At 42.5% G+C, this 14,036-nt stretch overlaps 1 protein-coding gene across 1 annotated transcript in view; it reads left to right on the top strand.

Moving 5' to 3' along the window:
* Positions 1 to 11,828, top strand: part of LOC131879872 (uncharacterized) — a 24,826-nt gene extending 12,998 nt beyond the window's left edge. Inside the window, exons 7-9 of the mRNA XM_059226336.1 lie at positions 10,743 to 10,889; positions 10,981 to 11,097; positions 11,382 to 11,828. Coding sequence (XP_059082319.1) covers positions 10,743 to 10,889; positions 10,981 to 11,097; positions 11,382 to 11,746 — 629 coding nt within the window. The 3' untranslated portion in view covers positions 11,747 to 11,828. The remainder of the gene's footprint in view (positions 1 to 10,742; positions 10,890 to 10,980; positions 11,098 to 11,381) is intronic.
* Positions 11,829 to 14,036: the final 2,208 nt, after the last annotated feature.

The raw sequence follows: 14,036 nt of genomic DNA, 5'->3' as shown, positions 1-14,036 counted from the left end.
GGGGCTGAGAGCGGTTTCTTGCTAGACTCAAACAAAGACGAATCGGAACTTTGGAACGCCCACCGAGGGCGATGGTGGCAAAGACCTGAAAATTGCCTCCAGACGCCATTTTAGATTTCTTTTCAATCCTCACCAAAGGCTCTCAGTATGTGCTGATTGGACGAGAAAGCACCCGCTGAAAATAGGAGAAGAGGAAAAGAGTATATTTTCGATCTTCTTCGCGTCCTCTCCCCCCCCCCCCCCTCTCCTTCAGGTTTTCCCCTTGATTGAAAGTGAAAAGCTGTCGATTTGAGATACGAAAGAGATAACACCCTGGATTTGGGTTGTGGAACACGGGCAGCCGCTAGCTCGCAAACAAGGATTCACATCAACCTGACATTCATGGTCCTTCCTTCTCCGTCGTTTTCGGGAGAAGATGTCTGTCTGTCTGCACAAGTGTACAATGAATAACAATCTCCGAGAAGCGAGAGTTTTCTCATCTTGAATTTGTACACGAATGTAGAGAGAACCATTGCAAAAATGTCTCGATGTCATGTCATAGGATGAGCGTGGGTCCCCCATCTTGTTGTTCCACTTTTTCCCCACCTCGCTCTCGTTTCATTATTTGAGTCAGTTGTCATCGACACTTGGAAAAGATTGTCAATTGCTCCTGGAACAACGGAAACCTGATGCTTCAAATGACAGGAGGGGCAAATGAAACGAATCTGGAGAGAAAGTACCTAAATACAGTATGGCTGGATCAGAACAACCTGGTGAGTTCACCCACGAACTTGGATTGTGTTTCATGTTTCACTCTTAAAAGTTGTGGAAAGAGCAGTTCCGAAAAGCCTTGTCGGTTGAGCCTGAATAAATCGAGGCATTCGAAATTCCATCGATGTATATGTGTTCTCCTCTATCAACGAGAAGTGAAGGAGAAAGACTCGCTTTTAACTTCCAAGCACTGCCCATGAACGTGAAATGCCATTGGAATACTATAAGATGATTACTGCTTACTTACTCTCGTCAGAATAATGGACCCGAAATCCACATTCGACTTCTAGTGCTTAGCCTGCCTGCTCGTCGAAACGAGTGCAACTCAAACTTCAGTGATTTATGATCATTCAAGTGCAAAAGAAACAATCATCCTCTGCCTTCCAAGTGAATGGAGAGAAGAAAAGGAAAAGGGAATTTCTTTCAGCATCGGAGATACATTTCTCATAAAATTTCCATTTTTCTTTCTTTCCGGCCCTTCTTAAGAGCGATTCCAAAGAGCTCGTATATCAAATGGAACGAAAGGGAACGAGTTCCAAAGGATGGCCTCTACTTCCTCCTCAACTTATCTCCACCTGAATCAACTTTGATGGAAATTCTCACACAAGGCACGGATTGCTTGACCCAGTCACTGGATAGTTGTGCTCTTGAGGGATTGGTCCACAGACTCGATCTGAGAGGTCAGATGGATAAACAGATTGGTAGGATTCTTTTGGCACTGAAGTTTATGTTCCATTGACGAGAAATTGATTTGGCTGTGTTCCCAGAAAGGTTCCAATGAGATTTTCTATCTCTCTCACTCTCTCTGTCTCCTTAGTCAAGTTTGGAAACTGGCCTTCAAGTTTTTTTGTTTGTCCTTCTACTAGAAGCAAAAGAGGGTCAAAAAAAAGAGACCTGCTCCAAATGCTTCAAGTCCAAAAAAGAATTGTTCCATGGCCGCAAAACTCAATTATTCGAGGAGCGTCTGCAAAAAAATAAGGCCGGAGAAAAACTTTCAAAAACTTGGTCCGTCATGGAGCTCGGCTACCTGCCCCCATAACGGAGAGATGGAACGAGACAATGAACCAGGTGGACTAAAGGCAACCGCAAAAGCAAAGAAAATACTAATAATGCAGTGCTAGTGCCTTGAAGGTATTGTTCACTAATTGAGGTTCGAAACTTGGAAAAGCCCTGGTGCCCCGACTCAATTGGACGCAGTCCCTTTTTGAACTTTTTCCCTTTTACTCGAAGTTCCAATCTTATTTAGGTTTCATTTCGTTAAGAAAGAAGTGCAAGTTAATAGAGGTTTACCACAAAGCATAATCTTCTTTGAACCAATGAATGGCAGGTCAAAAATTATTTTAGAGTGTACTAATGAGCTTTTGTAATATTAATATTCAGCACTCAAAAGAAAATTCTGATATGGAATATCTTTCTAAAGGAACAGCCATCACCCTACTTATGGACTTCAGACTGTTATTCCTTCAGAACTCTCGCCAAGTTTTCAAATCCTCCCTTCAAGTCAATTATCAAGTTCTTCGAATATGTTTTTGAAAATAAGTCAAACGATAAGACATTGCTTTCATTGTCTCCTTCATATGGCAATTGATTGTGCATAACCACTTCTCCATTCAAAATCCATTCACTCGCACTTAACGTACTTGCAGAAAAGTTCAATCACATGTGGTTTTCCAAAGGCCATGGGTAGATTTGGACCGTAGAGCTTTAGGAGGTCAGAGCTCTGGTTTGTTGGGTTCCAATTTGTGATGGGACGAGAACGAACATAGTCGTAAATATCAGAGGAGGCGGATCTTTTGCAGTAAATTTGTTGGAACTAATGCGGCCAAGTCTTGGATTGTGCAGCCTATGGACGGTTCCTTTTTCTTCGGCGGCTTTATGGGACATCTTGTAATGGAAATTCGGCGGGTTCGGGTCTTCTCGAATTGTTGACATTCGACCATTAATTCATGTCAAAGAACCATTACTGCATGTATCGACCAGGCCAGGGACCTTGCTGAGAGGCATTTGACCGTTCTCAAACCATCGCACGGCTTGGCGTATCAATAATGATTTACGGAAAGCATTAACATTAGCAGAACGTGTATTAGTGAATGTTGAAAATACTCCAAACTGAGGCTTGTTTTCATACGAAGTGCAACCGTCGTAATGTCTGAAGCTTCGTCTTTTTGTCATACTACGGATTGCGAAAATCTCGTACATGTGAAAAAAAGGCCTGGAAACGAGAAGGAGAGAAAGAGAGGAAAAACTTTTAAATAAGATATGAGTTGTTCCAAACCATTTTGCTATGGGCTCAATCACTGCCTCGCTTTGGCACTTTAAGCTTTGCTGCGGTGGGAAAGAAACGAATCAAGCGCCCGAGGGAACTGCAGACCTCTCAAAATGGAGTAATTCATTGCGAGGGTCTTACTTGTAAATTTTTCGTTCCCCGTCCACAGTTCTTGGTTACTATCATTGAAAGCGTGAAAGGTTGCTTTTTCCAATTACCTGTACCAAAGTACGATTTCAGGAAAATGTCGACCTTAGAACAGAATAATAATGGGGTCATTTCATTGGGACTAATTTGTCACACATCAAAGGAGTTGGTTGACCCAGGGAGTTGGATACCATATTACACATTTTCTGACTCATGAGCGATCTCAATGTAGTAATACTGTATATATATGCCCCCAGTTTCGTAGCCATTGCCCTTGCACATTCAGGGAATGGAAACAAAAGTAAACCTTGAGATCACTACATCGTGACACATGGTTGAAGAAGTAACAATGAAAAGTGTTGGCCGGTGAATCTTGATTCTTGTTCACTTGTGCCAAACTCATGAATCATGTCCAAGACAGGTTTGTTTCCAACCACCTTTGAGCCATTGTTCCATTTGAGGTCGTGGCATCTCGACAGTGTTCAAATGTAGATTTGGATCTTCCAGAAGTTCTGCATCTCTTCCGACAACAAGCGTGGTTCTCATTTTGAAAATCGTAGCTCTCCCGTTTGACGGAATGCTTTTTGCACGACTTGAGCAATAACGCCCTTCCCAGACAGTCCGTCATTTTCGGACAGCCATTTCTGCACTTAAGTTAATGGAATATGAAATTTAATTACGACCCGAGTGAGACTTGAGTATGATTTGACCACGTCCCCATTTGTCTTAAAAACCGATTTGTGAAATGAAACTACAAAACGAATGGCAAGTGTGTCTCATTAGCATTAGGCCAACAGTAGAACCAAAGCTTCCTCGGAAACTGTCCATAGATTTCAAGTTCTTGTCAGATTCTGAGCCAAGCACCGGGCTCAAAAATTGTTTCGTGCCAGTTGAAGCCTGCTCCCGAATAAGTGCTTGATGAATGACAAAGTTTGCCGTTGGGGAGTCTTGACAAAAGCTGCATAATGTGCCGACAATTAACTAATGTTAAAAAAAAAACTGGACCCTGGTCTAAAATGGCGTGGTGCAGATTTGTGTGCCCTGACTAAGGAGTAGTTTGTGGGCAATATCAAGTCAGATATGACAGTATTACGTTCTAGTCACCATTTTGGGTTCCATATGCGGCAAAGAGTAACTCACATTTCCAAATTGGAGGAGGGTCATCTTATAGCTACCTACAGGCTAATTCAAAATCTTTAAAAGTCCTATTGCATTCTGGACAAAGAGAAATCTTTCGACGGCTATTTTGTACGTTCCTTTCTTTGCCCCAACTCCCAACTATGGGTCTTCATTCTTTCAACTCTTTGGCATCCGTTCTTTGGTGTAAGGCATTAAGCCAATTAGAAAGTCTATACCTCTCACAAACATAAAGCGTACCATAAAAGAGATAGGCGCCATCAGTGAGGCTTTCTTTTGTATTGCAATGATAATGAAGGTCCATACGTATACGCCCCCAGCTGTTTAGTCCACATACCGTCGTCTTCTCCTTTAGTGCTCAATTGCGACACAATTGTTGACAAAATGGGACCAGAAGGCTTTTGAGTGCTTCTTGGGCCGTGAGGAACTTGCTGGAGAGACCTGGTTAAGAATTCATGCGAGGTGTCTCGTTCCTAAGGCACAAAAATAAAGAGCCGTGGCATCGTTGTCACACCGTCATCATCGTTTTGTCGCCTTTCTCCGAGGTATTTCCTGCCTCACGTTTGTTTGCATTTTGACAACTTAACCTTCAAACATGTCCTTGCCGTTTTCATTTTATACTGAAGTGGCATACACATCCTTTCTTTGGTGGAGAGAAAACTACTTCTAACGTGGCTATGTGATTTGCGAACAAAAGCGACGGTTCAGACAATTCCAATGTAAAGTTTCTTTCCAAGTTATTCAGCAGAAAAACCAGATGGCTACGCACAACCAGCTCATTGCACAGTCGAAAAATGGCTCCATATAATAGTAGGTACATGAATTCGATTCCAAGTCCTTGGAGAGTCCTATAGACGTATTTTCATATTGGAGCAGAGACTCATGGCACCTTCTTGTGGAGCACAAAAATTGGACGGCGCTTTAAAAAAATGGAAAGCTTTGAGAATTCACAAAGTTAGTTCGAAAGACTTGTGGGTGAAAGTCGTCGAGCTTTTTATAACCTCTTTTGACTTTGTACCACGATTCACTTCAATCACAAGCAAGCATTTTGCAAGTCGTTCCAATAACAGTTGCTTTTGTGCCATCCTTTGACCTTTGTCGCTTCTTCACCTCAAGTGTATCAACAACATAGTCTGCCAAGCAAAACAAAGCCAAACTACTTTTTCCCTAGATTGACATGGTCTCTTTCTCATTAAAGTGCCTTTGGATTTAACATGAGAGCGAGATAAAGGAAGATGTTTCCCGAGATGCATTTCTTGAGTTTAAGAATGGCTTCCTAGCATTGTCGTCATGGCTTTTGTTCGAATTACATTGCTACAAGTTGGGGACTTGTGGCCGGCTGTCCCACTCTGCCTAGTCTCGGCTTGAATGGAACGAAGGCCATCTTGATTGCATTTCAGACCCGAAATTTTGTTCCAGGTTCACTGAAAAGTTTCTTAAATTAAGGCGAAACTATTTTGAAACCCCAGAGAGGATGCATCGCTCAGCAAGGACTCTCTGCTACTCCAAATACTACCACACTTTGTGCGCCCATATGAAATTGAACGGAGTTGGCGAATGTTTTCACTAGGGATGGTTCTCACCTCTCCAGGAAAAAGTGAAAAGTGGACTTTTATTTATTCTCTCTATGTGCGTGTGTGTGTGCATGGTTTTGTGCTTAAAAGCTATGTCTTTGTTGTTGGCGGTTTGTTGGTAAAGCGGATAAAATTAGCCTTTCAGTTACGCTTTGGCAATTTAATTTGCGTAAACGTCTTACGTTTAGTTTTTACTTGCGACAAAAATGACGATTCCCTGCCTTTTTTGGCGTTATTTCCTTATAAAAATTAAGCATGAAAATAACTTGGAGCACCCAGTAAGAAATAATTCGCCAACTCCTTTACGGCCTTGCAGGGTGTTTCGGAAGACATTGCCAGTGCAAGCACTCAGTGTGATTGCGATTAATATCAATTTTCGTGGGTCAATTTGCGAAGCTCTCGCTTCCCATTTTGAGATGCTATTTCGCTTCAGACAGACAGGAGGCTACTCGTAGTTGTAGGAGATTAGTTTGCCTCGAAAGTTTGAAACCAATCGCATGATGAGAAAAGTTGCCGACAGTTTTTCTTTTTAAACCAGGGAGGAGTTTCTTTGGCGTCGACAACAAAAGATGGTTTGATGGCGTGTCGGTATTTTAGAAAATGCACACTTTTGGATCACCCTTGGCACCAACTTCTTTTTCGTCTATTCTTCTCAAAGAGAACCCGGGGAATGCAGTCATGTCGGAGCTGAGCTAAGAGACTGGCTTGAGTTTTCTAAGTACCACTAATTGGGTCATTTATGTGATTACATATAATGTGTAGAAAAACGCAGCTCTCTATTCCGATAGAAATGCGACAAAGCCTTTGTTCTAACGTGTTCAGCGGTCCAGAGTTTGTCGTTTGTTTAATGCAGTATTTGAGCAAAATTCTGGGCGACATGCCAGAACTGGCTGGCAGCTACCACTCCGGTCAAAATGAAAACGGCCTTGATTGAGTTCAGACAGCCATCTTCGAACAACTGATAAGCAATCGAGTCGGCAGTCGGTCGAAACCTACTCAATGCTGAGTAATGGCTTTACACAATCTTGCAATGTTAGCTACAATAAGTTTTCACCTCATCAAAAGGTTGCTTCGATTTAGTACTTTTGAAATCGTTTAGACTAGAGGAGTATGCTTGACGCACCTAGGGATTGGCATGGCATTCGGTCGTCATTTATTTTCCACTCTTCTAAAACATTTCATTCATCGTGCCTGAGTGACCCGTTGAATTTGATTCTTACGGTACATTGCTTCAAAAATATGAGCAGATGCTATCATAGAGAAGGGTGGAAGTTTTCTCACATTCCAAGCACCAAGGTCCCGAACAAAAACCTTGTCTCTTAGCTCAACTTTGCTTCCGCTGAAAAGGTTTCTAGTAAAATCTAATTCTATTCTGGTCTTTGCCCAGGAGGAGGGCCAGTTCTTGTTGCTTTCATTGGTATTGATGTGGCATTCGGATGCACCGTTATGAATGTCGACGTTTGTTAGGAATGACTAGGAATTGGTCGGTTGGTCTGTGGCAAATTGGCAAACTTTGTGTCATGAGAGGGTCGTGGTTGTTGTTGTTGTTGTTGTCACTACAACAAACAACAACAACAACAACAACTGCTATTGTTGTTGTTCCTGAAGTTCAAACCCTCGCATCTCTTGCTTTTTGTCCCTGAAGGGTGGGCGGTTCAAGGAACATGGGAAAGTCTCCAAAGGGTCTTTTCATGTAATTGCAGGCTCTTAAGTGCCAGCTGTGTTCTGCAATCATAGAACGCACCGGGAGAGCTCCTTGGATCAACAATGGAACTCACAATCTGCTTTGAATTTGGCACTTATGGACCTTTTTCTAAGACATTGACAAAGGAACTAGATTTAGCGATTATGAATTGATCATAGAAGCAACCTTCACGGTCTCAATCAAATCCCTTGTCACGTGGCGAATACTATCGAGCAAATCTGGTCATGCAAAGGCCATGTTCCACGCTTCAAGAACCAAGGGCACGGGGATGGGGGGGACATTTTTTTGGGTTGGAAAGTGACAGGATGTGACTTTTTATCCGCTCTATGCGGATTTTCTCAGGGATCTTGCACAGGTCCAAGCGGCCTTTAAAGGTTGGAACACATAGACCAAGTAAGATTTGCTCGAATGGATTTAGAACTGACACACTGGCTCTAAACCTAAAACAAGTCTTGATCATGGCCCTTTTTCTCTTCACATAGAAAGTTGCAAAGTTGTCCACCAGTTTCGCATGAGTTCACCTATTATTTCGATTTGTGAAATATTGATCCATACAGAGATGCCAATCGAAATTGGATTGAGCAACCCTGGCTAGTGTGCAGGTTCCAGATGGCAAAGCTTAGATTTTTGTGGAACTTGGCTGCCTGAGTGCCAGATGTGAGTTGATTTATAGAATATCTATCCCCCTTGTGTTTGAACGGGATTCCTTGGTTCTGTCCCTGAGTGGGTGAACGTTTCCCTCTGAATCGCCCAATGATTTACATCCACGGCACAGTTTAAAGTACATTATAATTTGGGACTGAGTCTGGTCAAAACTAGTTCAATACGTCCTCACTAAGATTGTCCGCGCTTTCTTGAAAAAGCGTCATTATGAGTTTGTATGGCGAGATTGCCCCTCTTTGTATCAAACGAAACTTTATGTTGATTTAGTCGCGTTTTACGGCCTTTCCGGTGCAGAACGAGAATGCAGTCTCATCACACAAGGTTGTGCTGGGTCCAAAATTCTTGTCAAAAAAAACGTTGGACAAATTTTAAAAGAAATGCAGGGACCCAAAATTGCAATCTAATGAAACCATGATTATTTTGAAAGGACAGCAGATCCGCTATCGAAAAATGACTCCATATCGTTGGCTTTACGTCGGGAAATATTTTGGAAGGACATTCACCGGTGGGACCATTTGCCGTGTTGGTTCTATTGTCTTTTTTCCCTGAGACATTTCATGAAAATGAGCTCATAAAGTGTCTAAATGGAAATTGCTGGGGACAAAGAAGCCATCCAAGTCCCACAATGGCATAGACACACTTAGGCCTCTAAATATTTTTAGGACTTCTCCCTCTATGAAATCAATTCGTGTGTCTAAGGTTATATGAGACATTCTGCAAGAACCTCTTGAGCTATTTATATCGTTCGTACGGCTTAAGAAGGTTCAATAGTATCAAAATGGAAAGGTGGGAAGAGCTCTGCAAAAAACCTGCTACTACACAGCCATTCTGGCTCACCTGCAAAAGAGAAAAAAGACAGACAAATGGATATTCGGAGAGCAACACCTCATGGATGGCATGTGGCAAGATTCGAGTCTGAACAGGGTGTAGAAATATCGTAGGATCATCTCGGGATGTCGCGATAGTAATCTTGCTCTAATCTTGAGCTAGGCTAGGATTCATTTCACATGTCATCATTCAAAATATTTGTTTTCAATAATGAGCAACTTCTACATAAAGTCGTTGACGATAGGTCACGCTAAAGCGCACCCTGTACTCAACAGCGAGAAAAAACAATGAGCAAAAACGAAGACAATATATACGAAATGTCTTCTGTCTTCTGGCTCAAGTATGGCCTTCAGAATAAGTGGAACAGTGGAACACACCAACAGCCATCCACACGGAGAAGGAGATCAGTTTGTTTTTTGCTCTGGGGTATTCCTCCTGCAGCCCTTTTGGTGTTAGCACCAATCGAGCGAAAGAGACGGAAGAAGGAAAAAATTGGAAGAGAAGAATGCGTCTTGAACACAGTATATCACCTGAAATTGAATCCTCTGCTTGGGAGACAAAGAAATCTTTCACGTTTCTTTGGGCCCACACTGTGGATCTATCTGCTACCCAATAGTCTTTGGTTTTATCAATATAAAGATGGGGTCTGACCGGATTTGGCGGTATTAAGTCTGCACCTGCTCAATAACACGAGAAAAACAACAATGGGTACCTTGTCAGTCGACCTCCCAAGGGAGCGAATGAGCTTAAGATAAGGTCCATTTTGGGAAGTTGGAACACAGCTGATGGTCCTTCTCACCTTCACTGACCTGGCCGATGTTTGCCAACCTTCCTCATACTTGCGGTGTTCAATAACAATGTAGTGCACGCCAAAAATACAAAGATCATCGGAACTTGGGGAGCTGGCTCGCAAATGGATCCCTTTCTTTGGGAACATGATTCATTGGTAGTCGCGTTATGGCTTTTTCTCGAGCGCTGAAACGACAGAACATTAATTTATTGGACTCTTAGACCCAATGCCAGACGGAACGAGATTGTCATAGTTTTGAAATCGGCTTAATTTATGTGGGTGAATTGTGTTTCACGTGGCTCGTTGGTTTGGACTACGTATAGCTGTTTACTTTGGACCCATGGAGCTGTTGCATCGAATCAAAATCCGAGTAGGATCAGAGGAACAACACAAGGCTTTGATGCAATTCGAATTCCCGCGAGTGCTCTCGGCATTGAGATTATTGAAAATGTGCCCGAAGGCTTTCACTCACGAATTATGTTATGGCTTGCCGATCCAAGATCAAAAGATCTCCATACTCCTCAATAAAAAAGAGAATATCAAAGCATTCGAAATTGCTGGTTGGATATGCTGGGTCCATGATCGTCCGAAATTTATCACCCAAAACCCCAAAAGCTTCTTTGAAACATTCCTACTCTTTCAAACATTCTCCGATAAAGCCCACGGACGTATGGATAACAGATAGAAAGTCAGCATCAGCACACGTTCACATATTTCTTGTGTCTTTTGATCCAAAGTGCCAATCTATCTCAAACTTAAATTCGTGTTCGAGTAGATAAATTTGATATAAAATCAATGTAGAATTTTGAACTATTACTATTATACCTCAAACTCTCACTCTGGCGTTTGCATTCCGTGATTAGGGACCGTTATCTCTTGCAGGGAACATGTCTCGCCATGCCTCAGATGCGTGTTCCAATTTCTACTTCAACGCTGAAGCTCCCTTTCATACCCTGATTGCGGAGCAAGTGAGTGTCGAGTGTCCACTTCAAGGGAAATTCCAGCAAATCCCCGTGACACTTCACCAAAGTAAGTGGATATGGAACCAAATTGGGCAGATTGAGTTATTCTCCTAACCAAAAGCGTGGTTCCATAGAGATTTTCCCCTCCTTCTTTTCAGGTGTGGACCATTTTCGTCATTCCTCGCCATGTAAAGGTTGGATGAAGGGTGGATGTCCACTCTCCAGTAACCTTCAGATGTTTTCATGTGAATTGTCAGACTTGCCTCGAATAGCGGGTGAGATACGCATTGAGCTTTGTTTATAGCACACTCGGAATTCAAGAGAATGCATCCAGCACAACTAATATCAAAGCTTGGATTCGTGTTGTGCATTATATGTTCTCCGTAAAAGTTTCATTTAATGAACACCTAAATTGAAAAAGCACAAATGTTGCGTTGTTGCCCTGTCTACCAAATAACAGGCGGGTCCAAATAATGTCCTATTTGAGCAAATTCAAAGACAGCATGCACAAAATGCAGTTTCCAAGTTTGGAGCTCATGTGTATTCCTTGATATTGCAGATTTTCAATGCATTGGCTCGTGGAGCAATGAAGAGACAGTAGATGCCTTGAATGCCACCACGACTCGGCCCACTCCGGTCAGAGAACCCCAACAACATCTGGTCCTGACCTCCAGTCGATCGACCATTTGCATCTCATATTCAAAAGAGGGCTCCACAGTGAATCTCACGCTCTACAAAGGCCACTGTGAGGCTCAAACCAAGGCTGACATTCAAATGAGACACGACGGTCCGTGTCATGATGCGCTCATTGATTCTTCTGCCATATCGAGCTCCCCCCGGGTCTTAGGCCCAATATCAAATTTGGCTATTTTGGTAAAAATGCCTATTGTCACATTACTGGTTTTTCCTCGAGTGTACCTGTGATTGCTTCTTGTCTATCAAACAAGCTCTTAACGTATTTTATACTTCATTCGTCTGAATAAAGATCACAATTGTGTCGATTAAATACCGGTATTATGAACGATTTTGACGAGGTTGCGGCATTTTCTTCTTTTTTCTACCGTTGAACAAACTTATCGACGTAGACCTACGGTTCTCTATCTAGACCATGAACGTCGGGAATGTGGACGAGGACGCTAAGGTTGAAAACTAACAACTCCGATTGGAGTTAATGCATTGCCTACGTCTTCTAATGAGACTGTCCTCAGGTGGCTACCATTATCTTTGTCAATTTTGGACTTAATTATGGAGGTCTCAATTTAACTGGAGGTCTTTCCAATTATCGTCGGACACCTCGGTAGGCTTTGATCGGGACTAAAACGGTGATTTAGGCCTTACCTTGGATCGGTTTTCGCCCTCCTTCCTTTCAACGAGGCTACTGCTGATCATTTCCAGCCAATGCGCTCCAGTTTTCACTGATTGAATTGTTTATAATTCAAGATTATCAACATTGGAATTCAAGGATCGTACGATAGGTGGCTCTTTTTCGTTCAGTAGTGGTTAACTCATCTTTCATGGGATGTTTCTGGCAACCACTGACATCAAATATATTTTGGAAGTTTAAACGAATTCATCTCAGTCGTAATTTTTATTCCCGCAAGTCAAATTTCTTTGTTCGTCCATGTTGTATCAATCGTTTAGCTGAACCTCAACTTGGAAAAGTGAGAATTTGAACCATAGAAAAAACGGGTTGACGAGAATTCTTCTATATACAATATCCTTGAGCTACAACAAAAAGATTGTCATGTTCCTCCCTATAATTTTGAATATCTATGGCGAGTGAATCTGCGTTGTTTGGATAGCGTGACTAAGATTATTTTAATTTCTGGTCAGGAGGTTCAGTTCAATAGTTTCTAAATTTTCCGATAGACTATTGGGGTACATTTGGCGGCGTCAAATATGTCCGGTGTACCGTTGTCCATGGCTTAATCAAATAGCTTGGCAAAATTTATGTCGTCTCAAAGGGTAGCACATAACAAGGGACCGTTAGGCGTTATGGGGACGTTTAGGTAAGCTCTGGCAGGTTCGTTTGTTTGTTGGTACCAGTGTCAGTGATGCAAGTTTGGGGCTTCAAGTACGTTTTTGAGAAGCTGACCCTTATTTCATATTGCATTTTAGGAAAGGTCAGCTTCGTTAAAACCCGTTTGAAACGCCAATTTTGCATCACTGGCATTGGCAGGCAAGTTTGTTTGGTGGTGCCAGCGCTTGCCTAAATGTCCGAATATCCATGTTGTTGTTGTTTTTATTTGGGCCTCAAAGTCTATTTTGAAAGTTTAGAAACACGAAAAAAAATCTGGCCTCCGACCCTTTAATTGACCTCCCAGTGGCTACTTTTGAAACTCAATGAAAAGCAAGACAATACTTTGGGCTACAACCCTTGGTTGGTTTTTTTGTGCGGGGAGGTTGTTGTGCTAGAGTCGGAAGTTGCCCCTCGTCCAGCCAGTGAAGGCAGCCATCACATCATACATGTCCAAACTCCGACAGGCAATTCCAAGTCAGGTATCAGTTTTGGCTCTTCGTCTATGGGTGCAGCTAGAGTCTAAAAGTTACCTAGAGAAAGGTCGGGGAGGAAATTCGAACCAGTGACCTCTCCCATAATAAGATACTGCGCTAACCACTACAGCACGTCTCCTCCTTTAAAAGGATTATTCCGGCACCGGGATTTGAACCCACAACACCTGGGGAGAGGATTCTTGCCTTGCTTGCCCTGTCCCTTTCACTGGCTACACCATCTCGAAAAATTGGGTCTTGCCTGCCATCTCTTTCCTAGGACACAGATGATTGTTCAACACACTGAAAATGTTGAATGAGCATATTTTATCAAACAAAACCCCATAAACAGCAACCAATTGGGCACTTTCAAAGAATGGCATTGGCTGAAGTCGATTTCCAATGATAACAAGTAGGGTCCTTGGGTATAAAAACTGGTGATCCCCGTGAGATACCTGAATTTTCCTTCCATACCGTGATCCCAGTACCTATCCCGGACACCCAGACACCATCCATCCAAACTTGAAGTCTCCCTACTGGATTTAATTACTTGGTGGGGGACGGACAAGTCAAAGCTGTTGTATTGACAACGCCTGTGATTGTTATTGAAGTTTGGACTTAGATTACTCCACAGATGCTGATCCACTGGAATCAGAGTGTACTGTTATTAGAATATAATGTGTCCAGCTTAACAAATTTGTGGCGATCAGCTGATCCCAGCTGA

Source organism: Tigriopus californicus, chromosome 4, assembly GCF_007210705.1.
Source record: "Tigriopus californicus strain San Diego chromosome 4, Tcal_SD_v2.1, whole genome shotgun sequence".
Classification (NCBI taxonomy): Eukaryota; Metazoa; Arthropoda; class Copepoda; order Harpacticoida; family Harpacticidae; genus Tigriopus; species Tigriopus californicus.
Note: the sequence above shows the minus strand (reverse complement) of the source record. Positions and strands in the feature narration are given on the sequence as shown.